The sequence below is a fragment of the Prionailurus viverrinus genome, chromosome B2, assembly GCF_022837055.1.
Source record: "Prionailurus viverrinus isolate Anna chromosome B2, UM_Priviv_1.0, whole genome shotgun sequence".
In the NCBI taxonomy this organism is placed as follows: Eukaryota; Metazoa; Chordata; class Mammalia; order Carnivora; family Felidae; genus Prionailurus; species Prionailurus viverrinus.
The window spans coordinates 143,525,044-143,552,531 of record NC_062565.1 but is presented as its reverse complement, the minus strand read 5'-3'; the positions used below and the strand labels follow the sequence as shown (position 1 = coordinate 143,552,531).

The window sequence follows — 27,488 nt, the reverse complement described above, 5'->3', positions numbered from 1 at the left end:
TTTCTAAATTGAAAGTTTTTATGAACTGGGGGAAAGGTTGGGTTTTGATGGTAGGATCTTTGGATGGTGGTTTGAGGGTCTGTCTTTCTAGATGGTGTCCTTGGTAATATGTTGAAAGCATAGGGCAAAAGAGGTGAAGAACAGGGGCGGGTCGTGTGGTAAGAGCCATGTGGTTGGTCTTAACCCTCTGGAGAACTTCTCCTGGGAATGCTAAAGAGCCAGAGTTTGAGCCAGTGGTCGGCTAGTAGCGACCAAGCAGGGAAGTGCTGGGGCTTTCCTCAGGGGGTTGTGGGCCTCGTGCTGTCATAGAAGTTGGAGGAGGACACGGGAGGGTGTCTGGCCAGCCGGGTGAACATGCCATGCACCCCTAAGATGAGACTCAGAAGAGCAGGGTCCATACCAAGTCCTCATCAGGGACCTCAAACAACTGTAAATACATGCACACCCAGCCCTGGAGCACCTAATACGATAAGCAAGTTCTGACACATGAAGGGGAAATAGACAACAATAGGTAAGCGTAGGGACTTCAGTACCCCCCTTGCAGCCATGGACAGATGATGCCCACAGAAAATGAGCAAGGCACTCTTGGAGTGGAAGCACACCAGGCACTTTTCCGTTTCCATCAGCAAGCAGCCGCTCTGAGTACAGCATGCCTAGAAAACCTAAGACATGACCTTTGACATCAGAAAGCTTACCTGCCTGGTCTTCAGAGAGCTCAATAAAAACGGAGGAATTGGGAAAACACGAAGAGAATAGTTGATGTAGCACAAGAGACTACAGGTCAAGAAGAGGCAAGGCTGTTGAAGGAGGCTGAGCCGGCCTGAGGGTGTATGTTTGTGGCGTAGAGCAGGGAGCTCTACTGGCCAGGTGGGCCGTGGGACGGGTGTTGAGGGCCTGGGTGTGAATCAGGAGCTCGATCGGAAGCCTCTTGGATGCTAAGTCGAGGCCCCTGGATTCCATCCTATGGAAACAGGATTCCTGTGTTGGCAGTTTAGAGGAGAATGGATTGACTACAAGGGAAATGAATCAGACCCAGTGACTAGAAGTGGGGTTCTGGGCACAAGGACCCAGTTAGGCTACAGGAGATGGCTGGGCAAGCTGTCACAGGGTGAAAGGGTGCACCGGGTTGGGAATCCGAGTTGACCTGGAGCTTACTGGCTGGGGCGGCCCGGTGCAGGTCTGCTGGAGCCTGGACCTGACCTCACCTAGCACAGGTAGGAACTCCGGTAACAACGTGTGTTATATACTGTGCTTCCTGGGCTTTATACTTTTTCAAATTGAAGCAAAAATTCTAAGAATAGATTTGCAATCCAAATACACATCTAACTATCCCCTTCCCTCTTTTTTAACCTCAGGTTGACCCCAAAGATTGGCTTTCCATGGAGTGAAATCAGGAACATCTCTTTCAATGACAAAAAGTTTGTCATTAAGCCCATCGACAAGAAGGCTCCCGTAAGTTTCTATAAATTCTAGGCGAGGGGTTATGGTTTTCTTATAGCCAACTATGTTTTCCAGGTAACAGTCTGATTTCTCTGGGACAAGGAGCTGGTGATATGCAGGATCCCTTGTGTGGTACAGGGTAAACAAACTGCCAGCAGGTTACACTGAGGGTCAAGGACCCCTTGCATCATGTGACTGACCGCTATAGGAGAGGTGCGCTGGGGCCCAGGTGTCTGTCAAAAGCTAGCTGACTGTTCCCCTAAGTTTTCAAATGGTCTTCGTTCCTTATGAAGAAAAGGACAGTTCTGAGTCATTGACCAAATGATAAGCATTTCATGAAAGGTTGCATTTCTGGGCTTGTGAAATGTTCGTTTTCCTGCGGAAAACCAACCTGCCTCCAGATGGTGTACCTGGGGTGGGGGCTCTCGTCGGCACCTCCCTGGAAGCCAGTTGGGGCACAAGTCTCAAGGGCCCGAGTTGGCTTTCTGAGCCGTCTTTGCAATTTACCATGTTACGAAAAGTCACACCTGCATCCAGGGCACCGCGGGTCCTCCTGTCCCCCACCTACATTCTCTTCCGGGACTGTGCCCCTCTGCTTTTCTCCAAGCACCTTCTGCCCCCACCACTGCGCTTTACGCAGGTGCCTTCGCGTTGGAGCTGATGTGGGAAGTGGGTCCTCGCAGAGATGAGGCTGGTGGGACACTCTTCCTGGGAGGACTTAGCTAGAAAAGGGACTTCATTTCCTGCAGTCTGAGGAACGTAGACTGTTAACTAACAACCGCAAAGACTGGTGTGTGCGGGAAACGCATTCGGTTTTATCGTTGATTCTGCTAACATGTAAGCTTTCAGCTATTTGGTGAGAAAATTTGAGACGTACATGCCGTAGTGTGACGGAATGAGTGAGGATTTTGTCTTCTAATCAGAAATCTGGTTCTTAAAACTGTCACTTAAAGGATTCTCTCATCCTGTGAGCCTGTTATGATTTTTACAGAACTGTAGATCGTAAAGGACTTTGTGTCTTGGTTACAGTGTTGGGCTTAGAGAGGCCAGCATGGGCTGTGGTCCAGGCCAGGGCGTCGGGAGCCTTCCTGGGCCGGGGCCCCGCTGGGCAACAAGTGACCCACGTGGAACAGTGAGCCGCATTATTGTCCAACTGCCCCTCCCCACGTATCAGTCTGGCGTAAGTGAAAAACAGGTCTTGACGCTGTTTGTGAAAGTATTTTCTCCTTTATTGAAAACGTTTCCTGCTGTTTGTAAACTCTTGACCCCCTGCTCAGTGGGTAGTTGCCCAGTTATTTACAATTAAATCAGCATTTAATACCGAGTTGCGAGCTCCATGGTAACAGGCCACGTTAACATGCAGCATCGCAGCCCAAGGGTCACAGTGTCCCCATGTTACCATGGGCCCTGAGGTGGGGCAGTTGGGACAGTGAGAAGACCCTCAAGTCCTTGGGTAGGCGGCCATCTGCCCATAGGGTGGTGCTCAGTTTTCAAAACTGTTTAAAGAAGTTTGGCAGAAGCAAGAATACTGGACTGGACTACTTAAGGATTAATGTGTGGGAGGGGGGAGGGTGTGCGCGCGCATGCGCGTGCGTTTCTTAATTCGGCTTAAGTTTAGCTTTTGAAAACCTGAAGAATATTTCCTTCTTTTTTTTTTTAAACTTATTGTCAAATGCTTTCCATACAATACCCAGTGCTCATCCCAGCGGGTGCCCCCCTCAATGCCCACCACCCACTTTCCCCTCTCCCCCACCCCCCATCAACCCTTAGTTCTCAGTACTTGAGTCTCTTATGGTTTGCCTCCCTCCCGAATATTTCCTGATCTTAAAATTCCAAGCAAAGGTTGAATCAGCTGAGCGTACTTTTACTATATACTAGTTCTGTGTGGGGCCACTGATTAAAGAAAAGGCAAGAGAAGCACTGGTTGGTGGCATACTGCGAGTAGGCTCTTGTAGGATTGTGCACACAGCATGGGGTTCCTGTCCTCATGGTCCACGTTCTAGTGCAAGAGACGGATGAAAACAAGTACCGTGCTTTCCGGCGGTGAATTCGACAGTGCGGTTATATTTAGTAACAAATCAGGGTGAGGGGACGGGGGATGGTGTGACCGCTCCAGGTGGTTGGGTCTGCCTCACCAAGAAGGCCGACCTTGTCAGGCTCCTGTCGGGGGGGCGGGGGGGGGGCAGGGGTTCCAAGTGAGGAGCTGGTTTGAGGGGACGTGTCCCCGTCCCCCTCTGCACCTCGCCAGGGTCGCTCTGCTCCTTCCTGCCTCTGCGGCACTGCCCCGCTTCTGGCCCCGTACTCGGGGCCGTAGAAAATCCCGTTGGCCCAGGAGACAGACAAGGAAACACCAGAGGTCCGGGCTGGCTCGCTGGTGTGGCTTAGGATTCCTTTGCTGAGGCTGACTCGTGGAGGGCAGTGTCCGTGGCAGGCTCACAGACGAGCCACTGTCGCCCAGGCTCCCGGCGACCCGGCGTGTCCCTTATAAAAGCTGGCTCTCCTCCTGCCTGCTGGGACACTGCATGGCGGGCTGGGGCACCGAGAGTGCTCGGAGCCTGCCCCCTGCCCTGTCATTCTGCGGGGGCAGAGACCGGCTCTGCCTCCTTCAAAAAGGGCTTTTTGTCCCTGTGGCCTCGTGGAAGAGTGAGGGCTCCGGCAGCTACCTGTTTAACTTAGGAAAACCGCCGTTTGCCTGGGAGCAGCTCTGCCCTCAGTCGAGGGCGGCCTCCTGGAGGCTCCTGGGGCTCCTCGCTTCACTTGCATTTCCATCTCCTTCTCTTGTATCCTTAGGGACTTGGATCCGTTCCCTTGAACTCGCCTCATGCCTCGAGTTTCAGGTTTTAGGACGTCCGTTCTCTCCAGGGTTGGGAAAGTCCGCCCCAGGTCTAGTTGGTGTTGTGGTTTTGCATGAGGAGGCGTGGGCTGGGTACTTGGATTTAGAAATCCTTAAATAAATACTGGTTTCAGTTTTTGTTTTTAACTTGAAGTCGGAAACCAGCCTCCTTCAAAGGCAGCGTAGGAAATTTCCTCTGCTCTCAGGCTGTGTGCAGAGCTTGACTCAGGATCACCTGCCTCCATGATGCTACCGCAGTTTCTGTCCCTTGACGTCTTTGTAAGGAGGAGTTGGTGCTAATCAGAGCTCCTTTGCAACGCTTAGCCACAGTCGACATCTTTTTGGGTGGCATGCCCGCGCGGCCCTAACAGAAGATCGGTTTCTCTTGTGTAACAGAGATAGGTGCGCGGTGAACACACCTGCTTCTCCCAGCTCTGCAGACACTCCCTGGGAAACCCGATGACTTCGTCACAAGTGTGTGGAAGCCCGAGGAGAGCCCCCCCACCCCCGGGAACTCCGTGGGCTCTCGGGTTCAACATTACTGTCTTTCCAGCATTTCTGGCACAGATGAAAAAACAGAGAGGCTACATAGGGCCTTCGGGGGCGTGTTGCTCAGCTCAGTGGCATGTCCCTTCGGGTTGCAGAAGCTGCTGTGTCTTTGTTTCATCCACCCTTCCCCTGTTCCCCTTCCCCTGGTCAGAATCTGGATGCCAGGAGCCCCGTACTGAGAAGAGAAAGGGGAAAAAAGCGGAAGCAGACTGGCATTTAAAAACAACTTCTCACCAGTTTCTAAACCCTCTCTCCCCTCCCATCCCCTGCATTAATCACAGCAGTAGCTGGAGCTAGGAGGCGAAGTCGTGTGACCTCCCTGTGGCACATCCCAGACTTTTGTGCTCATAGTCCTAACGTTCTTGGATGCTTTGTTTGGTCTGTTCTCTTCAAAAAGGTTCCACTTTCATAAGGCAACCAGCACTCTGTCTGAGCCTCTGTGTACCAGGCAACTCCTGTCCTGCCAGACCCCATTCTGAGTCCTGACAAACAGGATCTGAGTTAATCTTCTGAGCAGTCCAGTTAGATTACTGTCCTCCCCACTGTGCAGCTGACGGTGTTCAGCCTCAGAGGAAATGACTCACTCAAGGTCACAGGCTCAGCCGTGGCAGTGCTGTGTAAACTCCAGCACCTGGTAAATATAGGGTATTAGTTGGGTCCTTGAGACAGAGATGGATGAACACAGGCCTGCTGGCAAGGGAGGTGCCTGTCCAGTGGAAGATGGAGACCAATACAAGTCAGCCGAGGAAAGTGTGGATGACCCCCTCAAGTGCAGGGGACACGGGAGGGGTCGCAGAGACCGGAGATGATGGCTTCATGCCGTTTCCTGATGTGCCGGTACCCCTGGGCTTATGGGATTGGACAGTACTTCCCAAGTAGCAGAGATGCTTTGAGCAAATCTGCTTGGGGGCACGAAAGTGCAGTTCAGGTGAGCAAGGGGTAGGCTGGAGCCAGAGCCAGAAGCCTCCACACACAGGTGCCCGGCCACGGTATTTGTACCTGGTCCTGGAGCTAAACAGGCTGGCATCAGGCGTCCGGTAGTGACCTGAATGACAGCTGGTGGCAGTGTAGGAGGTGACTGTTGAGGCAGGGAGACAAGCCGCACCCCAGGCAAGACTTGGACATGGTGGCTCTGGGGTTGCTGGGGATGGGTGTTACCTGCAGATCAGGCAGCACAGGAATCGGGGTGCTGGGTTTCCCAAGGCCGTAAGACCCCCTGTCCTAGAGAGGGGCTTCGTAGTCCAGCCAGAGGGGTTTCAGTGCGCGTGTACACCTGCAAAGACCACACACACTTGCTCCCTTTGTTCCGGAGAATCCAAATCCGGTGACACCAGGGACTTTCTGTCTGGCCACTTGTTGTCCCTGGCTTTTCCTTGAAGCCCCATTGTGGCCGCATTTGTCCTTTTGGAAAAGGTTATCCGGAACTTTGTGAAGTCGGGTTTGGAAGAAGACAGCCAGAGGAGGGAGCTCCCCCTGAGGGTCGGCCCTGTTCTGTTCTGTAGGACTTCGTGTTCTATGCCCCCCGCCTGCGAATTAACAAGCGGATCCTGCAGCTGTGCATGGGCAATCACGAGCTGTACATGCGCCGCAGGAAGCCCGACACCATCGAGGTGCAACAGATGAAGGCTCAGGCGCGGGAGGAGAAGCACCAGAAGCAGCTGGAGCGGTGAGCGGGCGGGAGGCCAGCGGGGCGGGGCGGCGTCTGCCTGGGCTCACTGCCCTCGGGACACCCGGGCCCTTCCCCGTCGGAGGAGCCGCGGGCACCTCACCTGGCCAACGAGGGTGGAGCTGCCCCGCTGCGGGCCGGGCAGCGGGAGGGCCCCGGGGCGGGAGCGCCGGGGGTCGCTGCTGCCACTGCGGAGTCCCTTCCATTGGAGGGCGGTCCTGGACTGGGCGCTGGTGACGTGGCAAGTGCCTGCCAGCTCCTAGCCTTCCCGTGCCCCCCTGCCCCCCAACAGGCAGCAGCTGGAAACCGAGAAGAAGAGGAGAGAAACCGTGGAGAGAGAGAAGGAGCAGATGATGCGGGAGAAGGAGGAGCTGATGCTCAGGCTGCAGGACTTCGAGCAGAAAACCAAGAAGGCAGAGAAAGGTGGGTGTGTGCTGGGCACTTTTGCCGTAGGCCAGCATCCCCGCGGCGAGGGCCAGGTGGCCGGGCAGTACGCTCACAGCCAGGATGGTCTCCGGTGAACACGGCACCCACAGTAGAGGCTCGCGGACCAGAGCCGATGACGAGGGGTTGGACCGGGTGGTTCTGTACGGTTCTAAGTGCTTTCTGCACATCATCCTTTTAAATTTCCATTCCTCACTCCTTTGGGGTTAGTACTGAGTTACCCCCGTTTTCCTGTTGAGGATGTTAAAGTTTAGCGGGTAAAACAGTTTGCCCAAGGTCACACGGCTAGTGACTGCCCAAACCATGCCACGTGGCCCTGGCCCGTCTTAGAAACTAAAACTTGGGCAGGCGGGGCAATTCCTGCATTTGCCAGGAGAGCCTGGCCCTGGCCAGGAGGGAGAAACCCTGCGCAGCAGTTTCTGACCACGGTGAGGATGCCGATGTGCGCAGCAGGAACGCGCCCCAGAGTGCTTTTCCCTTCGGTGTCCGTGGAAGCAGAGGCCCCGGTGCAGTGCTTTGTAGCCCGTGGGGTGGTTCCCGCCCCGGACCCCATCCTGTGCCTCTGGGCTGGGAATTCGGGGCCCCTGGCCGAATCCGTCGAGCAGTCCTGGGTCTGTGCCCTCTCTCCAGAACTCTCGGACCAGATTCAGAGAGCCCTGCAGCTGGAGGAGGAGAGGAAGCGTGCACAGGAGGAGGCAGAGCGCCTGGAGGCTGACCGCGTGGCTGCTCTGCGGGCCAAGGAGGAGCTGGAGCGGCAGGCGGCGGATCAGATAAAGAGCCAGGAGCAGCTGGTACGAGCTCCCTGAGTTTCACGAGGCTGAAGCACGGAGAGGCCGCCTCTGGGGATGACACAGTGACACCCGCTGTATCATCCGTCCTTTGTGTCCGTGGCCGGAAAACCACCTGCTCGAGGGCTTTCAGCCTGGTGGGAGAGGCCGTCCCGGTGGGTGGACCTCGGGTGGTTCCACCGTGGTCCTCTGAGCGAGGCCTCGAGGGCACAGTGGGCAGCAGCGGCCGGGGAGGAGGCGGGCACGAGGCTGAGTTGCCCACGGGGCCAGTTGCCAAAACACGAGGCCGTCCGTCGGCAAGAGGGCTCTGGCCACAGGCCCCACGGTAATCGGAGCTTTGTGCGCCCCGCCAGGCCGCGGAGCTGGCCGAGTACACTGCCAAGATCGCGCTCCTGGAGGAGGCCCGGCGGCGCAAGGAGGACGAGGTGGAGGAGTGGCAGCACAGGGTGAGTGCGCGCGCTCGGGGCTGGGGCTGGCGGCACCACCACCCCCCCCCCCCTCCCCCGTCATGAGCCAGACCCCCCCAGGGGCAGGCTCGGTCTGCCCAGCAGGGAGCCTCGGGTTCAGTTCCACCCACCTTGCCGTGTCCCCGCCCCCCGCCTCAGACCTTTCGGCCCCATCAGGTGCCAGCTTCCGACGCAGCTGTGTGGGTGCCCCTGGCAACGGGCCACCCAAGGCCTCCTGCCTCTCGCGACCCCTAGCGTATGCAGCGTGGCACCATGCAAAGGCCCAGGCTCAAGGTCTCAGGATGCAGGCAAGGGTCTCCACTCTGTTCCTCCCTGTGTGATAGGACAGGGGCCTGACCTCTCCAAGCCTCAGTTTCCTCATTGCAGATCAGGACTAATAGCCAACCTGTGAGGTTGCTCTGAGGACCAGCCTGCAGAGGGTTGAATGAATTGTAGCTGTAACAGTAAGAACCATGTTCCGCTGCAGTGTCCGGGGAGCCGGTCTCTCCAGCTGGGAGTCCCCCCACACCCAGCAGAAAAGCATGGTCCCCAGGGGAGCTTTGGATGTGGTTCCGTGTAGACATCTGCTGAGCTGTGACAGCCCCCCACATGGACCTCCCACTGTCCTTCCCTGGTGCCTCCCTCACCATTCGGCCCCCACGCCCCGAATCCAAGTTGCATGCAGATCTCTGGTCTTTAGGTTTTGGAGAAAGCACTCATTATAAGGTATTAAGTGGCAAAAGCTGATTTCAAACTAAGCTCATCTCCAGGGCTGGAGTGGCAGCAAGATAGGCATGATTTTTTGTACCGCCAAGAAGTTGCCGGAAGGTTTAGGGGTAATGGCAGGTAGGAAAGTGCTTGAACACAGTGCAGGCAGGCAGTGAGGAGCTTAATGAAGAGTGGCCACACCAGGAAGGAGAACAAAGCTGCACTCTAAAACACTATAGTGGCTTTTTCTGGTGGCTAGAGGGTTTCTTGTTTAGTAAGTTCCCTTTAAGAAACCTATACAATGAACATATTCTAGAATTAGGCACAGAAGAAAAGTATGGGGTTTTTAAAAAAAAATTTTTTAATATTTATTTTAAGAGAGAGAATGCAAGTGGGGGAGGGGCAGAGAGAGGGAGACACAGAATCCGAAGCAGGCTCCAGGTTCTGAGCTGTCAGCACAGAGCCCGATGTGGGGCTCAAACTCATGAACCGTGAGATCATGACCTGAGCCAAAGCCGGATGCTCAACCAACTGAGCTACTTAGGCGCCCTAAGAAGCTATGGTTCTTAAAGTCGACCCCCTGGCATCAATTTTTTTTATGCCCTGGGCACAGTTGAGAACTGCTCAGAGGATCTGGAGCCCCAGACTCGGGAAGAGGCTGGTCAGACCCTGCACAGGGACACGTGGTCCCCTCCTCCGCTCCGTGCCGCTTAGGCTCATGCACCCAGCCCGCCAGGGGAAGGGGAGGCGAGTGGCGAGACGAGGTGCAGAAGCCTTCGTTGGTTTAAGAAAAGGGGATTCTTCCAAAGATGGTCTAAACACGTGGTTCCTTGTGACAAGTGGGTCACCTGTGTCCCGACTACTTTCAAAGGCCAAAGAAGCCCAGGATGACTTGGTGAAGACCAAGGAGGAGCTGCACCTGGTGATGACCGCCCCCCCGCCCCCGCCCCCCCCTGTCTACGAGCCGGTGAGCTACCACGTCCAGGACAGCCTGCAGGACGAGGGCGCAGAGCACACGGGCTACAGCGCCGAGCTCTCGAGCGAGGGCATCTTGGACGACCGCAACGAGGAGAAGCGCATCACCGAGGCCGAGAAGAACGAGCGGGTGCAGCGGCAGCTGATGGTGAGGGCAGCGGGCTGGGGGGCGCCCCTCCTCCTGTCTCCCAGGGTGGCGCGGGGGCTGTCCCCCCGCACCCACCTCTCCTGGTCGTGCCTGACCTGTGCTGCTTCACGTTGTAGACCCTGACCAACGAGCTGTCCCAGGCCAGGGACGAGAACAAGAGGACCCACAACGACATCATCCACAACGAGAACATGAGGCAAGGCCGGGACAAGTACAAGACGCTGCGTCAGATCCGGCAGGGCAACACCAAGCAGCGGATCGACGAGTTCGAGGCCATGTGAGGCCAGGACTGGGGTGGGGTGGGGCACAGGGGTGGGGCCTCACATCTGGGCTTCGTGGGGGGATCGCTGGCAGACTCCAGAGCTTGTATTTGTAGTTCTTTAAATCTAGAACCCCCACCCCCATCGAAGTCCAGTTCCTTTAAAATGAGAGTAGTTATGTCAGCGGGAATATTCTGGGGCTGGGATCAGTGGACGCTTCCCTGGTTTATTTTTCCCAATTGTATCATTGTGCCAAACAGGCCTGGTTTCATTATTACTGTTATTGAATCACCTCCTGGTCTTTGCCTATAGCAGGACTGAATTAAGGAAAGATGCCTGTGAAGTCCATGCTGGCATGTGTGATACAAGATTCCCTGTAATTAAAACCACATCGTGGCTTATATTCTGTGCCATACTTTTTTCTGTATTTGAAATTAGCTCAAGTTGATTTTTGATTTCTATGAAGGATCCATCTTTGTATATTTGTTTTTTGAGGGGTGAAAATTATCTTGAAAACCGAGTCTAAAGCACTCACACACAGTGCACACACTGATTTTTCTTCCTCCCCTCCTCCAGTTCGGGATCAACAGGGAGGACACTCCAGTCTTAGATGAACTTTTGTTTTCTTGCTTAACAGAGGGCTACCTTGTTGGACTCACACCAATTAATGATCAGCTGTCGAGAATAGTATTTATATATGTGACAATATGGGTTTGTAACATTAGTTTTACAAAGGGAAAGTTTCATTCTGTATATTTTGTTACCTTTTACAGAATAAAAGAATTACATATTAACCATGCAACCATGGCAGGTGATGTGACGTGAGGGCAGTGATGAGGTTGATTAACTGCTGTAATCACATCTGTGAACATGACTTTTCACTCTGCTCTCTGTGCACGTAACGGACCATGCACGGCTCGGTTTTCTGTCCGAGCTTCTTGTTTGAAACCATGCACACATGCTGTTCGGATAATTCAGGCCCCACCCAGCTATGAAGGGACTCTTCCAACCTGGTCCGGTCTCCGTTCCCACAAGGAGAACCTGTTCTGACCTACCGCTTCCTCGAAAAGTTGTTGAAATGCCAGGTCTCGCCACCGGTGCCCTGTCACGCTCAGCTGTGTCCTTTTCCTTTCCGGGCAAGAGTCCTGTGCAGATGAACCCCGCACCACAGATTGAGAAATAAAAAGATGTGCAAGGCAAGCCGTGGCCGTGGGTGTGTACTTGTGTGTCGGGGTGGGAGGGTCCTCGTCGGACTCTGCATCCGAGCGGCCCTGGGGGCCGTGCTCTCCAGACCTGCTGCTGCCCCTCGGGTGGACCCTGGCGCTTACCGAGCCGAAACGGGGGTCCCCTCGGCAGCCTGATCTGCCTCCTCGAGGGACCTAACACCCGCCAGGGCTCTTAATGTTTCTTTCAAATGCACGTGCCGTAAGTTTCACTCTTTGATAAGCACCGGGGGACAGAGGGGAGTGTTGACCATTTATTGAAATCGGACCATTTCCACACCTCAGCACAAAACCAACCTGAGACTCATGTTTATACCATCAGCCGTTGAACATAAATACACGTGGGGGTGTGGAGGAATGTTCTCGCTACAGCTGCAGCCGGCGAGTGTCCACACCCACGCGTCCAGCCACCTTCTGGCATGCGGCACTCGAGACTCCCACTGCGGACTGGAACCTTGGCTTCAGTGAAGAGTGAGTGTCAGGTCTGTCCACAGATTGGGGCTGGAAAGGACTTTCTGCCATTGAAGCTCTGACTGAGAGCATGAGTCCACACCGCCAGCTGCGTCTTCCTCTGCGAGGGCAGTGAGGTGACAAATCAGTAATGGGGGGTGACGAGACATGCCACCCTCCCAGCCCTTTCCTCGGCTTTATTATTTTTGAGAGCGCGAGTGCGGGGGAGAGAGCCCCAAGCAGGCTCCGTGCTGCCAGCGCAGAGCCCAGCGTGGGGCTCGAGCCCACGAACCGTTAGATCGTGACCTGAGCCAAAGTCAAGAGCCAGACGCTTTACCGACTGACCCACCCAGGCGCCTCACCGTGGCTTTTTAAAAAGGAGGACAATCGAGGCACCTGGGTGGCTCAGTCAGTTAAGCATTCGACTGGCTGTCAGCACAGAGCCCGCTTCAGATTCTCTGTCCCCTTCCCTGCCCCTCCCCCATTCAGGCTCTTACTCTAAAAAGTATTTTAAAAAGCCAAAGACAAACCTCTTAAAGCGTTTTTCACCTCAAGACCATATGAAAATGCCAACCACTGGTGGGGAAGGGCAAGACCACCTCTGCCCCGATACGAAACTTGGAACAGAACGCGCTCGGGCCTCCCTTCCTAAATCCTGTGTGGACTTCAGAGCCCAAAGCTGCTTTCTTTCCCATAGTTTGAAAGGAGGGGACGCGTTTGGTGGGTTGGCTCTTCGAGGTGAGTGGACGGTCTTAATACATTACTGTGGCCGTGGATCGAGGGGAGGGGGTGTCCCAGACTGGGAGCCAGGTTTGCAGACAGAAAGGAATCCCGACGGGAAGGGGGTGTGCCTTGAACAATGTGCCTTTCAAAACAGTAATTGAACGATTCTGGTTTGTCTTCAGAGGGGCGGGGGGGGGGGGCTCTGGAGATGGGTGCAGGTGTCTCTGGTTGGCACAGTGTTTGAGGGGCACTACTTGTGGGCAGGGGCCAGGGTGTGCGACCCCCTGCACCAAGGGCCGCCTCCCCCACAAAGCCAGCAGCACCCCAGCCCAGCAACACCGAGGAGCATCACCCTTTCGTCCCACTCTTCCTGAGCTACTTTGAGTCGCCATTTGTTTGGATTAAGGTATTTTCCCGTAAGAAAATAATCCTTTTATGATGGACACCACGAACAAAAGCCAGTACTGTACCCAGCCCATTTTGAAGCCTATCATTTTTGTGTCATCTACATCTGATCTAAATTGTTGAAATGCTTCTCTATTAGAGCTCAGTTGTAGAGTAAGAACTAGACGTGGCCATCTCCTTAATTGTGGTGAGTTAGGCCATTTCCAAGTCCGTCAAATCACCTGCCGTCATGGAAGCACGATGGCCCTTTCAGTGGTAACCACGTAAGACAGTCGCTAAGGATAAGCCGTGCTGCTTAGGCCCAATAAATACCTCGGACGGACTTACTGGAACCAAGCCTGGCTGCCCCCAGCAAGCGGTCGTTCACACCAAAGATGGCCTGGTCCCAGACGGTTAACTCCAGGCTGGACTGCCTCAGCTGAGAAGGGCTTACGCCACTGAACGTGAAGGAGTGCTTCCACTGGGGGCAAGCTTGCTTCTTGACGACTGGGGACTTGAGCTTCAGCTTGTGTTGGTCTGGCAGAGTCAGGCAGCTGCAGGAGAGAGAGAGAGAGACCCTGACTCTGCAGTTCCTGTCCTGCCCGGCTTCCGCCCCTGGTGCCCTCCGGAAGGGCTAAGTCCACCACAAAAGAAAAATTCCAAGCCGGGAACCAGGATGGGAATCGCAAGATTGGCCATGTGACCTCTCGCTAGGATGTTCCGGATTTAGAGCTAAAGTCTGCTCCAGACGCTAAGGGTAATTGGGATTCCAGGCCACTCAGCCCCTCATCGTAATCCCCCCTCCTCGGTAATGCCTACCACCAGGCAAAGCAGGGCTTTAGACCTGCTACCCAGGGACGGGGACTCCGCACACACATTGTCTCCCCCTAACCCCGTTCTCAGGAAGTAAATGCAGAAGGGCCACATAAGTCGCCCAAGGCCATATGTTATGTGGCAGCCTGAGGATAGGAACTCAGCGCTGTCTTGACACGGTAAGCCCCCATTTTTCCATTATGTCACTGGGGACGAAGCAATTCTGTATAGTAATTAATGGTGGTGCTTTGCTTTTAGAGACACCGGCACACCTGTAGTGGATAAGGATGAAATAAACAGACTCCATCCTCTTCTTAATCCAGGAGGAGATGCTAAGCTGAGGGAATGTGTGCCAAACGCACTGCTTTTTTCCAAGCTCCGTTTCAGCCAGGAAAGGCTGACTTTCTGATGCAATTATATGAACCAGTAAGATCTGGGTTTGGGGTTAAAACGCAGTGTTCCAGATCTAGCCTCCACACAGCCAAATCCCCTGAGTTCTGGAAATCAGAGTCTTTAACATAGTGTCAGATTTTCCCAGGAAAGCTAAAATACAAATTCAAAATGGCTTGCCCTTTTTGCTGTTTCCTATGTAGCTTCCAGGAATCAGTAAATGATGGTTGATTAAATAGAATACTTACCCCTTAACAAAGGAGTTTAGGGTACCATCTGACCGCACAGGTAAATTCTTGGCTCCCAGCACGACCAGACAAAGCTGACCATTAGGGGATGGCCCATCTCCCGTCCCTGGAAGGAAAGCATTTGCTGTGAGCCCCACTTCTGCACGTAGCACCCCAAAACCGACAGCAAGAGGACGTTAGAGCCCTGAGGCCCCAAGGGAGCAGACGGGAAGAGGAGGACATCCACTGGGGGAAGGCTCTGCTGGCCTTGTTCACATGCTGTCCCACCGCAAGGCCGGCATGGCAACAGGATGGAGGGATCACCCAAATCCAAGAATGGAAGCTGCAAAGATAGTGAAGAGGGACCCAAGGAGAGGAAGGCTGTAGGGGTTTCGGCCTAGCTGCAGGGGGTGGTTTGGGGGGATGTGGGGGCCCCAAGACCTCTCTTCTAGGGGGTTGGCCTGCTGGTGGCCCTGTGAGCTCTGGCCACAGACCTTCCTCTTCCAGGCAAGTAAGAGGTCACTAAACGCATCATGGGATCACGCGTTCCCTCGTCCCCCTCCACCCTCCTCTCTTCCATAAGCCCCACTTTATTTCACTTAAATCTCCTGTAAGCACCTCAAGCGCCTGCCCTTGATCCCTTATCTTGCTGGGCAATAACTCCCTGCTTGGGAGCCGGTGCGCATTCACGCAGAGCCTTGTAGGCCCCAGCGCCTTGAGATGTGCTCTTGGTTCTCCTAAGGAGCCATACTCCCAACCTACGTGCAGGCGGTCAGGGGAACATTCCCTGCTCCAGACAGGTGGCAGCGGGGTGGTTTGCACCACGGGGACTGTCCAGACCACCAGCCCCCTGGGAGGAAAGCCCCAGGGCTGGTGTCCTCAGAGCCTCGCAAAGTGGACATCAAAGGCGTGGTGGCCTCTTTGGCCCCTCATTTCCGTTCCAAGTCATAGGTTCCAAGAACCCACTCCTCAGGCTGAGCTTCCCAGATCCTGGAAAGTCACCGGAGCATTGCAGGCTCAGCGGGTGGCAGAAAAGGAAATCGTCACCCCACCTGTTGCTCTGGAGACAGTGACACGGTGACAGATGAACATTCGTGGGGCTGGAGGCCACCTACCTTCTTGGGCCTCTTTGAGCTTTCTGGGCCCTGCAGGGAAGACCAGTTTGGCCCGGACTGCAAGTTCTCCATTATTTGGAAGAATGCTGTCTTCATGTTTCTCTGCCTGGGGCGAGAGACAGAAGCACAGGCAGGATTCCTCAGCCCCCAGAACTTTCTGGGCTCCTCTAATTGTCCCCCTTGCCCACTAGCCTTACCCCTGCAAAGCCTCTGCAGGTTGGGGAGTGCCCTGGGGTGGAGTGGACATGCCCATGGCGGGACTGGTCCTTCCTGCCTTTGTGGGGACTCTCCATTCCCACTCCACTGCCCTGAGCACACTCCCCTGCATACCCGGTGGCTTCTCTGGTCTGGAGTGATTTTGCCAGACTACAAGCCAATCCTATCTTTAACCCTGAGGGGCAGAGGAAGGGTCTAGATTCATCCTGCTGCAAGAGGAACGGTTGCCCAGGACAAGGACTCCTAGGAGAGGGTGGGGCCAGCCCCTGTCTACACTGGCCTCTAGGTCTCCTGGCTGCCTCACACGCAGGCAGCTGGCCCTCGGGTGCCTCCACCCTCACTTTCCGGAAACCTGCACTAACGGGGCAGGCCTGTGAGCAGGACCCTCCCAATCCAGCAGGGTGAGCCGGGGTGGAGGGAGGGGTCGCACTGTCTATTAGGTGGTATTAGGAGGGACGTCTTTTAGCCTGGCACCTTCTCTTCCCACCAGCCTTGGTGGTGGCTAGTCTTGTCCCTAAGCAAGGGGTCCTAGAGGGAAGACAGGCAGGGCACCCAAGTACAGGATCCTGGGGGAAAGCACATCTGGCAGGGAGAATCAAGGAAGCCTTCATGGAGGAGGTGGGATTTCAGCTAAGTCTTAGGCAGACCTTGGACAGGAGAAAGCATTCCAAGCAGACCTCCCAAGTGGATGTCTGCGGACAAACTAGGCTCTGAGAAGGGTGAGCGTAAGGTGCCAGGATGTAGATATCGAGCTGCGCAGAGCAGCACAGAGAGCAGGTGGCTGGAGACCCTTGCGGTTTGACCTGACTGAAGCCGGGAATCAGAGAGATGGCGAATCAGCCTCCCTGGCTTCTGAGAGGAAACAGCACACAGGACCTGCCCCGGCCTGGTAGAAACTCAGCCTCACTGCCAGACTTTGGGGCAATTGGCACACCTGTAGTCATTTCTTAGATGACAGGGCCCCACGCTCCTCCTCCCCTATGACCTCATCCGTACCCTCTCCCAACCTTGGATCTTGGCACAGAAAGTAAAAAGCAGCTGCCCGGAAAGGTGAACCTTTCTCCCCTGGCTCTCCTCTTACCTGCGTGGCCTGTGAGCAGACCCCTAAATCTATCAGCTCCTCCTCTCCTGGCCTCCCCAGCGCCCCACCCTGAAATCCCTGCTGGTCAGGGCAGCCCTGGCCCTGCCGAGAGCATCTGGCCCAGCTTTTTTCAGCTATTACTGTTCTGGGAGTGCCTGGGTCGGGCATCTAGAAACAATACCTCACAGCCTGCATGACAGGGGGCGGTCTGACTGGTGCAGGCAGTGGACTCTGGCTATGGCAGCAGGGAGCCAAGGGCTCCCCTGCTGAAACCAAGTGATCCCGAATTCAGGGGCAGCATGTGGCCCGCAGGGGAGGCCTCAACCCTGAGACCTGACCCAGGCTGCTGTTTGGGCTACACTGAGGAAGGGGCTCTTGGGTACTCGGCACAAACCTGAGCAGGTAAAGATCCCTCAGCCCAACCCCACCCCGGAGATCGCAATATGAAGCCTCTCCTCCGTGGGACGTTCCTATCTAAGAGTCACAGCCAAGGTTTCCTGGTAGGTTTTCTCTTCTCCAATCCCTTTGAATGGGTTTCGTTTTCACAGTGGGAGTGGGGTAGCTCAGTCCCAAACCACACATCACCTTGGCCCTCAGCGGATACCAGCAGAAACACTGTGTCGAGCTGTCTTCAAAGTCCCATGTGGCCAGAGGAATGGTCACCTCTCCAAGAAACACCCTCCGGGTGAGCGTGCCCAGGTGCCACACGGAGACCTGCAGCCGCCGGGTCACCAGCTGGGCGGGCTCCACCTGGTACTGTGGAGGCAGAACAGAGACAGTCAGTCTGGGCCCCCAGCCCACACTGTCCCTCCTCCCCTGGGCCACACGGGCCTTCCTCCCACAGGCTGGAGCCGGGGTCCTGATGGGGTCAGGATGTGCTGAGCAGCTTGGAGCGGGGGTGAGGGGTGTCTCTGCTTTCTCAAGCACAGAACAACTCCCCTCCCCAGCTAAGTGGCCTGTGCTCAGCCCCGGGGAGGGGCGGGGGGGTGGGAAGAGTGGGTTGCTAAGTCCTCTCTCTCTGTCAAGTTCTGTCCCCAAGGCAAGGATGAAAGTCCCCATCCAGCTCAAGTCGAGATCTGTCCCAGCTGAGGATCTGAACTTGCCTGGCCAGGATTGTCCCAAAATACTGAAAACAAGGTTTTGGGGTTTTGCTGTTGTTGGTTTTTTTAATGTAAAGCATGAGTTTTTAGCATGGGCATTTGCCTAGACGGGCCCGTGCCAGCACTCAGGGTCACACAGTATTTCTTGACCATCCTCCCCTTGCCCCCGCCCCCCCCCCCCCCCAGAAGCCTCAGCCCAGGCGGAGGCCAAGAAAGCTTTGCGCCTCCCCTCCAGTGAGGGTGGGCTTCTGCCCCCATGGGGACTAGAGGCCAAAGGCCCTGTGTGAGGGTGCCCTGTGCCCCTTCCCGAAGGCCAGGGACACGGCCAGGCTTCCCAAGAGCCGCTGACTCCACTCAGCCTCTGACAGCCTGTTCCAAGCTTCTTTGTTGGATTTTCTCAATAACAACAAAAGTCAAACTTTACTGAACGCTTGTGTGGCACCAGACTTTTAGCTACATTGCTCCTTACCCCTCAGGAGCACCCGAGGTGAGTATTGCCATTCACCAATTTACAGGGGCAACAGCCAGTCTTAGGGCTTCCTCATTGGGGGCCCAGCAGGCCAGGCCTCAGATCTGCCCTGCAGACCTCGGGAGCCTGCTCTCTGCCCTGTGCTGCCCCCACGACAACGTGTTGAGGGTGTGCTCCTGTCACACTGCGGGGCGGGACCCTCACACCCACTTACAGCAGCCGCGCACGTTTCCCTGAGTCGCGTCTCCTGACCACCGTTAGTGCCCTTCCAGGTAGATGATGGGCGAGAGGGAGGGTAAGTGGGCCCAGGCCGGTGAACAGCCCCCGCTCAGGCCGGGCTGCCTTCCGCCCTCGCCCCCCCCCCCCCCCCCCCGTTTCTTCCCTCTGGGATTATCAGCGCCCATTGTGGTCGGAAGCCACATCCCTCTACTGCCTCGGGCTGATTCTCGGTCTGTCTTCCCTCAAGTCCATGGTCCGTTTCGGACTCTGCCCTGCACTCCTTCCCCAGTCTGTCCTTAAACTCTAAATTAACCTGGTTATTCCCTTCACGGCCACACGCCCAGCCGGTTGTGCGGGCTGACCGCTCACGGCGCCGCACCTGCTCCCTCTGAGAAAGAATCGTCCCAGGGAGGGCAGGTGACTGTCCCCCATGTGATCTCCATCCACCCTGTGTGCGGAAAGCCCTGTCCTCCACTCCCTCGGGAACGCAGACCTGCTTCTCAGGTGCTCACACACGAGCGCCCCTCCTCCCCAGCGACCAACGGGACTTCTCCCTTTGGTCCACTAAGTCGCTTTTGCAAACAAGACCTGTTCCCATCGCCATGGTACATCCGCGAGGCGGTCCTGGCAGACCGTGGGGTTGCTACGGCCTCCCCTGGGCGCCCAGCCCCACGAACGCAGACCGCCGCTGTCCGGGGGCACCCAACACCTCCCAGATCAGGGGTCGCATTCCATCCTTCCCCGGCCCCCTACACTGGTCTTCAGGTGGGGTGCCAGCAGCCCTGGGGTGCAGGACGGCTTCCCTTCTGCTTAGAAAACCTTGAGGATCAGCTTCTAGATCCTCAGTTTGCACAGGAATGTTCTTGAAACTGGCGGAGGACAGTTCTCACACCCCAGGCTCTCTCGGTGTCTTGCCCACAGTTGGATGAACCTCCCGCGTGCTAAACACAGAGATCATCCGAAACACTGATTTCTGAAAACTCTCAATGATTGCTCCGCTTCTCTTGCCCCCCATCTTTGCTGCCTCACATGCCTTTCTGTGAAAAGTAAGGCTTGGCCCGTGTCAGGATGCTCTGATTTGAGAACAGATGAGGGACACGGATTCTCTTCAATGTATCCGGAAAGTTTTCCAGGACAACCAAAACATTTACCATCTACTGGGTAGAACCAATGGATACAAATTTTAGGTGTTTTCTTTGAGATTCTGCATGCATTTTATTTATTTTAATGTTTATTTCTGAGACAGAGAGAGACAGAGCATGAGGGGGGGGAGGGGCAGAGAGAGAGGGAGACACAGAATCTGAAGCAGGCTCCAGACTGTCAGCACAGAGCCTGACACGGGACTTGAACTCATAGACCGCAAGATCATGACCTGAACTAAAGTCAGACGTACAACCGACTGAGCCACCCAGGCACGCCCCCTGCATGCATTTTGAATAAGGTGGCTAAAACTTTAAAAATCAAACTATATATTTATCTAAAATATAGTCAATCCTCCTCTTTGTCTCATTTCATAAAATGTGAAGTATTTATCTGTTTAGTACAAAACACTTTCAACTTATAACACGTGGTTTTAGATAAGAACTTACAATGTGTGAGGTGGTACACAGCTGTTCAAAACTCTTTCAGCAGATATGTGAGCAAAATCACCTGAAGACCAGTCTCTAGCGACTTGGTACCAGAGGGGTCCTAGACCGGTGATCCGTTAAGCCCCAGCCACACCTGCTGAACCACAGGCTACTTTAAAAAACATCCTTTGGCGGGGTGCCTGGGTGGCTCAGTCAGTTAAGCTTCCGATTTTGGCTCAGGTCGTGATCTCACAGTTTGTGGGTTTGAGCCCCATGTCGGGCTCTGTCGGATTCTGTGTCTCCCTCTCTCTCTCTCTCTGCCCCTCCCCCACTCACATTCTGTCTCTCTCTCTCTCAAAAATAAATAAAAACATTAAAAAAAATTTTTTAAACCATCCTTTGGGGAGTCCTATGAACATAAATCTTGTGGAGGTCTGCTAGTCCCTTGTGAGTTAGAGTTGTCCTTCTGAGTACTCTCTATGCCTCGGTTTCCCCACTGGGAAACGAGGATTGCAATACCTAGCTCAGGGGGTATAGAAAATACTTGGCCGCAGCAGGGACACAGAAAACAGTGGCTTGTATTACTTAACAAATGGGACTCATGTCAGCTGGCCAGATGGTTCCTGGCCGGGCATTCAGAAGTGTCCCTACTTGCCAAGGAAGGCAAATCAGGCCCTCTCCTGGTTCAGGCTTAACAACGGGGTCCCTGGGATGCCCAGCGCTGACTGGGTATGGCCCAGCACATCTGGACTGTTCTTCTAGCACGGAGCCTCCCACATCTAGCTCTCAGCCGATGCCGGACATCATCTCCACCCGTCGACCCCAAATCCCCAGAGTCACTTTCTAGCTCTGCCCCACATCACAAATCGTGATTTCTCAGCACCAAAGTGAAAATCCAAACAATTCCTCTGTACGATGTTTTTCATAAGATGACTATTTTTTTTTTCCATAAAAGCAGCAGCCTGGGGTTGCCAAGTGATTACGATAAAGGAGCACTTTGATGAAGATGGTAACTCAGCAGAGGAACACACAGGGTACCCGGCCGAGAAGTCCCTCTCTGAGAGTCATCAAAATTCAATAGGACAAACCAGTTTTAGAGCTTGGGAGGCAGCCAGGTTCTTTTCCACCATTTTCTCAGAAATCATTAATCAAATGCCTTCTCAAGTCCAGCAGACTCTGCACTTTTCCTGTACAAAGGCTGCCATTTAGTTTCTACCGACCTGTCACTGATTGACAGAGGCCTGCAGAAACGTACAAGTGTCTGTTACTTATGTTTAACTGACTCGAGAGTTTCGAAGAACACTCTGCTGAACTCTGGCCCCGTGTGCCCAGCCTGGGACGGGGGACTTAGCATGTGAAGATTTGTCCAGCAAGTACCTTCAAGGTCTCTTGGAAGGTTGGGTCCACGGTGTTCCTTTGGACTCCAGTCTTGCGTTTTCCCTGGGAGGATCTGTCAGGCAGCAGGTAGGTCTTCACGTACCTGGTGGCCAAACGCAGACGGGACAGGGTGAAAGCTCAACCAGGGGGTGGGGGTGGGGGACAAAGGGATCAGGAGGAGGAGAATCACACATCAGCATTTTCTGTACCCTGCTTCTCGCTGGATTTGAGGTTGACAGGGCTTGGTGGCCTCCCCTGACAGGGAACAATGATAGTGCTGGGTATACGGCTTCTGGTTTACACAGTCTTTGGCCATAATCCTCTGGAATGTTCCTGGGGGTGGGAAGCTCCCCTGCTTTCCTCACGCCCTACCCCTCGCTCATCCTACCCCATCGCTCATTCCTCGCCATTTGGTAACAATCCCGGAACCAGAGGCTGGGCTGCTGAGGCTGCACGAGTGACAGATTCTCTGACCGCCTGGGTGTGGAGGCCCCGTGCCAGCTCGTCCTCCCTCCACTGATTGCTTCCTCCAACCCGCCAAAAAAAAAAAAAAAATGTGGAAATAGAAAGTACATGCCTCACACTTTACTTTTCCCTTGTGGGGCCTCTCCTCCCGCATTCTGCCCGTCCCCTGAAATCCTGTCCAGAAGGACCCCTCCCTCCAGGGAGGTCCCGAGACTGTCCTGGTGTTGCTCTGGCAGTTTTGGTAACAGCAAGGACCCTTCCATCCCCAGGCGCGCTCCCCACAGGCTTGACTCTCCCGAAGCAAAACAGACCAGTCACATCTTGCTGTACGGAACCTCTTATTAGCATATAACATCCTTTATCTTTTATGATCTTTGTTGCTTTAAAGTCTATTTTGTGTAGGGCACCTAGGTGGCTCAGTCGGCTGAGTGACCAACTTTGGCTCCGGTCACGTGCTCACTGTTCGTGGGTTGGAGCCCCACATCAGGCTCGCTGCTCGCTGCTATGGATCCTCTGTCCCCTTCTCTCTCTTTGCCCCTCCCCCGCTCATGCTCTCTCAAAAATAAGTAAAAAAAATTTTTGAAAAAAAGTCTATTTTGTGTGATATTAGCACAGCCCCTCCTGTTCTCTTCTGGTTACTATTTACATGGAAGATCTTCTGTCTCTGTCTTTGGATCCGGAGGGAGTCTCTTGTAGAGGGCACAGAGCTGTGAGACACTGAGGGTCCCTGGGAACTAGCCCCAAGCAAAAGGTTGTGCACCTCGGGCACTTTCTGTCAGCTGCAATTGTTTTTGTTTTTCTTAATGTTTATTTTTGAGAAAGACAGAGTGTGAGCGGGAAGGGGCAGAGAGAGAGGGAGACACAGAATCCGAGGCAGGCTCCAGGCTCTGAGCTGTCGGCACGGAGCCCGATGTGGGGCCCGAACTCACGAACCATGAGGATCATGACCTGAGCTGAAGTCGGATGCTTAACCGGCTGAGCCACCCACGTTCCCCGGTCAGCTGCAATTGTTAAACTGCTTCCCTTGCAAAGGGGCGCCAGGATGTGGCCCCATGTACAAGCTGGACTTAAAGCAGAGGACCCCAGCTCCAAAAAGCACCAACAAGCAGCCTGAGTTGCCTTCCAACCGATCAGGATGAGGTTACTTTCTCTGTAGAAAGGGGCCTCCCCTGCTCCCCCCTCCTCCTGTTTCCTGAGGCCAGCCTCTTCCCTGCACAAGGCCATCGGCCCAACCGCTCTGTTAGTGCCGTCTCTCTCTTCAGCTCGAGCTGCGGCCCCAATAAAGCCTTGCCTGCACTTTGACTGTGGGGTCCAGCCTCGTTTCTATTGTTGTCGGGCCCAAGAACCTGATCCTGGCAACCTTTGGCTCCTATGTTTTTATCCATTCTGACAATTTCTGTCTCTAAATCATTGACATTTGAAAGTAACTCTCATAAGGAGGGACTTCCTTCTGTCACTTGCCATTTGTTTCTATCTTCTAGCATCAGTGTCCCTCACTACCTGCGTTATTGTATTCATTCTTCGTATTTAGCTCAATTTTGTGGCGAAATGTTTAAATTCCATTCTCATTTCTTTTTGTAGATGTTCTTTTTTTTAATATTTATTTTTGAGAGAGAAAGAGTGGGGGGTGGGGCAGAGAAAGAGGGGGGCAGAGGATCAGAAGTGGGCTCTGCACTGTCAGCAGTAAGCCCTACCCGGGGCTCAAATCCACGAACCACGAGATCATGACCTGAGCCAAAGTCGATGCGCAAGGGACTGAGCCATCCAGGCGCCCCCCCTCGGTTTCTTTATAGTGCCAACCTCACCTCTGTGCATTGCCGAGGTCACAGAATTGCACCTTGCTACACTGCGTGACCAAAGTCACCAACTAATCATTCCTTTAAATGCATTCCGCTCTTAAATTAGTTTAAAAAACAGTGTGGAGTTACAAACGAAAGTTACAGCAACAGTGAGAGATGAATAATTAAAAATATATAGATTAGTCTCTTAAGTCTTGTGGAAAACAAACAGTGGAAGCACGTGCCACGGTTGAATAATACTTGCTTTTGTAATTGCCTGTGTCTTTGCTTTTCCTGAGGTCTTTGTTTCTTTGTAGGTCTTTGAGTTACTGTCTGGTATCCTTCTGGCCCACCCTGCAGGGCCCCTTAGAGCATTTCTTGCAAGACAGAAATTTCTAGTGTTAACAAAGTCCCTTGGCTTTTGTTTATCCAAGAATGTCTTAGTATCTGCCTCAGAACAGAAACCTGAAGAACAGCTTTGCTGGCTATCGGGTTCTTGGTTGACAGCTTTTTTTTTTCCTTTTAGTACTTTGAATATATTTCCTTACTGCCTTCTGGCCTCTATAGTAGCTGATGAAAAATCTGTGGGTAACCCCCCTGAGGACCCCCTTTGGATCCCAGTAACTGGAGGAGATACAGTAATGGCTGCCCACCTCTGTGTCTGTGCCTCTGTGATCAGAAGCGGCAACCTGCAGTCAGAGCACAGATCCCTGATATTTGGAGGACAGATATCCCACGTGGACGCCTGTGAGAGATGTGTGAGCTGCTCCAGGAACACTGGCATGGCCGTGGCTGCGAGTGAGGGATGGGTAGCTGCTATCCTGCTAAGAACTGACATTGACTGAAATTGACCTCGATGTCCCCTCCAAGGCTTCCCCTGGAAGTTGCCAGCCTTCACTAGACTCCAGAGTTCCAAAATAGTTACATCGGACAGATGGTACCAGTGCGATTGTTGTCTGCAGTGCGATTGTTGTCTGACCGATTCCTGGTGCTTCCCACCCTGCCACTGTCCCAGAATCCTCTCTGGGCTATTTTTCCTTGAAAAAGCATGGAGTTTTGTTCTAGCAGGCATTTCACTGATGGGCAAGTCAGTTTGCCCCTGGCAAGGTTTGATTTTGCTCAGCTGGGGTGAGTTACAGTAGCCCTTACTCCGGGGCTGGAGAGGTCCTACTGCTGTGTCTCCCTGACTGCCCTGGGTGTTTAGCAGTCTCCACTCTGGCTGCTCAGAGCTCCCATCTTCCCCAGCACTGAGCCACACCCAGTGGCTCACCAGCAGCCACTCTGTGACAGACCTCATGAAATCTTGTCCTGTGTGTCAACAGCTGAGTATTTGGCCCAAACCTCAAGGGGGTCCCTATTGTGGATTTTTAGGTCTACTTGTCTGTGTACTTCATGTCTCACTTGCTTCCTATCTGTTGAGTGTTCATCATGTTCTAGACATTGTTCTGAAGGCTCAGTAGGGACAAATTCAGGGAAACACCACAACAATCCTTTGAAGTAGGTGCTATTATTATTCCCATGTTACAGTGAGGGAACTGAGGTATCGAGAGGTTGAGTGGCTTGCCCAAGGTCAAACTGCATACATGGTGGACCAGGGTTCAATGTCCATCCTCTCAACCATCTCACTATAGTCCTTCTGAGAATTACAGCAGAGGCCCAGCATGCATGCACAGTCAAGGGCTGAGTAAATGTCTCTGACTGGACTGGAGTCTGAAAAACGGACAGGATCAGGGTTGCTACTTGTAGCAGTGGCATTGGGAAGGCAGTCCCAGAACAAACACGAGGAATGCCTCTGTTTGGAAAAGTCAGGGCGATAGCTTTGAAACAACGACTATTCCAGGTTTCCTAAGCATAAGGTATAAGTTGGGGGGATAACAGAAGACACTAGCAAGACAAGAAGGACCCTGTTTTGGAGAACCATGAGTGCGACAGTGATGTACTTCATCTGTGCTTCGTGTCTACCCTGAAAGTTTCAGAGCAGAGGAGCGTCTGGTTGGACCAACAATCTATCCCCCCTCCCTAACTGGTCATCAAAAAACTGTGCTCAAAGTTTCCCATGTAGGCAAGAGAAAGACAAAGATGTGGTCCTTAACCTTAAACCATACACAGAAAATCAATTCCAGTTGTAATGTGAAAGGATCTAAGTATGAAAACATTCTAATAGATGAAAATAGAGAAGAAGAGATTTATAACCTTCAGTTTTCCTGCAGACTCAACAGGCAGACATTTTAAAGGAAAAGACTGATAAACTGGACATCAAATTCTCTGCAAGGAAAGCTATCATAAACAATGTTAGAAAACAAGTAACAAGTAGAAGATATGCAAAATACACATAACCAATGAAGAATGGGTTTAAAAAAACTCCTACCCTCCTGTAAATAAATGACAAAAATGACAACCCAATAGAAAAATGGCAGAAGATAGGAATGGGAAGTTCACAGAAGGTGACCCCTAAGTGTCTAAGTTGCTCATCTTTCTTAGTAATCGGGGAAATGCACACTAAAAATTAAAGTGATATCCTTTCATAGCAATTGGGAAAAAAAAAAACCCACCTTTTTTTAAAGAAAGAGAGCACCACAGGGGAGAGGGGCAAAGGGAGAGAGAGAGAGAATCTTAAACAGGCTCCAGGCTCAGCACAAAGCCCAATGCATGGCTCGATCCCATGACCTTGGATTCATGACCTGAGCCGAAATCAAGAGTCAGACGCTCAACTGACTGAGCCACCCAGGTGCCTTGGAAAAAATCTTTAATCTGTTTACAGATTGTGTGAGACAGGTTTTTGGTTTGGTTTTTCCTGTATGGGAAGTCAAATTTCCCAACAGCATGCATTGACATTCATCTTTTCCGCACCGATTTCTAATAGCCCCTTGATCCTAGAAACTCCCAAATATAGCCTAGGTCTGCATCTGGACCTCTGATTCTGCTCAGGTGACCTACTTATCTATCATTGCATCAATAGCACATTGTTTGAATTAGTGCAGCCTTAAAATAATTCTTGTTATGGCTTTTTAGTTTAGTTTTTGTTTTTGTTTTTTTACAATTGTCTTGGTTTATTTTCGACTTTTACTTTTCTATATAAACTTTAGACCCAATATGCCTATCATCTAATGTCAAAACTTAGGAAAAGAAACTTACGGATTGCACTTTTTCTTCTTTTCCTCTCCATAGGCAAGATTCTTACAGGCCTTGATGCATATTTCTAAAGAGCAGGTTTTGAAGCAATAACGAATGGCAAACTCTATTTCTCCAGTGACATTAGCATTGTCAAAATTTCCCATCTCTGTACAAGTGCTGTTAATGCTAAGTAGACTTGCCTGAAATCAAGAATGACAGATACAATAAATTAGTTCACAATTAATCCTTTTGTTGTTGTTGTTGGCAGTTCTGGCTTCAAGATCTCAAAAAAAAAAAAAAAAAAAAAAATCACACAAAGCAAGCATCCTGACTCACAGTAAGTTAATAATACACCAGTTTGTACTTTGCCAAAATAAGTTGCCACACATTCTTTCCTAAGGAGATGAGAAATCCTCAGAAAGTCTGGTCTTGCCCAGCTTGCACAATCTCATTCTTTAACACAAATCAGTTGGGATGAAGTGGCTGATCTCCTCCGTAATTCTGCAAAGATAAGTCTCA

General features: G+C 53.0%; 2 protein-coding genes across 5 annotated transcripts in view; one reads left to right on the top strand and one right to left on the bottom strand.

Moving 5' to 3' along the window:
• EZR (ezrin) overlaps window positions 1–10,278 on the top strand; it is a 49,740-nt gene extending 39,462 nt beyond the window's left edge. For both annotated transcript variants that reach the window (XM_047858084.1, XM_047858085.1), the window contains 7 exons: window positions 1,356–1,452; window positions 6,325–6,488; window positions 6,781–6,911; window positions 7,563–7,723; window positions 8,074–8,166; window positions 9,746–9,997; window positions 10,114–10,278. In XM_047858084.1, the coding sequence (XP_047714040.1) occupies window positions 1,356–1,452; window positions 6,325–6,488; window positions 6,781–6,911; window positions 7,563–7,723; window positions 8,074–8,166; window positions 9,746–9,997; window positions 10,114–10,278 (1,063 nt within the window). The remainder of the gene's footprint in view (window positions 1–1,355; window positions 1,453–6,324; window positions 6,489–6,780; window positions 6,912–7,562; window positions 7,724–8,073; window positions 8,167–9,745; window positions 9,998–10,113) is intronic.
• Window positions 10,279–11,721: 1,443 nt separating this feature from the next.
• The window catches only part of SYTL3 (synaptotagmin like 3), an 83,215-nt gene continuing 67,448 nt past the window's right edge, over window positions 11,722–27,488 (bottom strand). For 2 of the 3 annotated variants that reach the window (XM_047858897.1, XM_047858899.1), the window contains 7 exons: window positions 26,991–27,169; window positions 21,613–21,715; window positions 17,465–17,635; window positions 15,583–15,688; window positions 14,489–14,594; window positions 13,371–13,591; window positions 11,722–12,051 (listed from right to left, as the gene is read on the bottom strand). In XM_047858897.1, the coding sequence (XP_047714853.1) occupies window positions 11,942–12,051; window positions 13,371–13,591; window positions 14,489–14,594; window positions 15,583–15,688; window positions 17,465–17,635; window positions 21,613–21,715; window positions 26,991–27,169 (996 nt within the window). In that variant the 3' untranslated portion in view covers window positions 11,722–11,941. The remainder of the gene's footprint in view (window positions 12,052–13,370; window positions 13,592–14,488; window positions 14,595–15,582; window positions 15,689–17,464; window positions 17,636–21,612; window positions 21,716–26,990; window positions 27,170–27,488) is intronic. The other variant, XM_047858898.1, reaches the window with a different exon arrangement.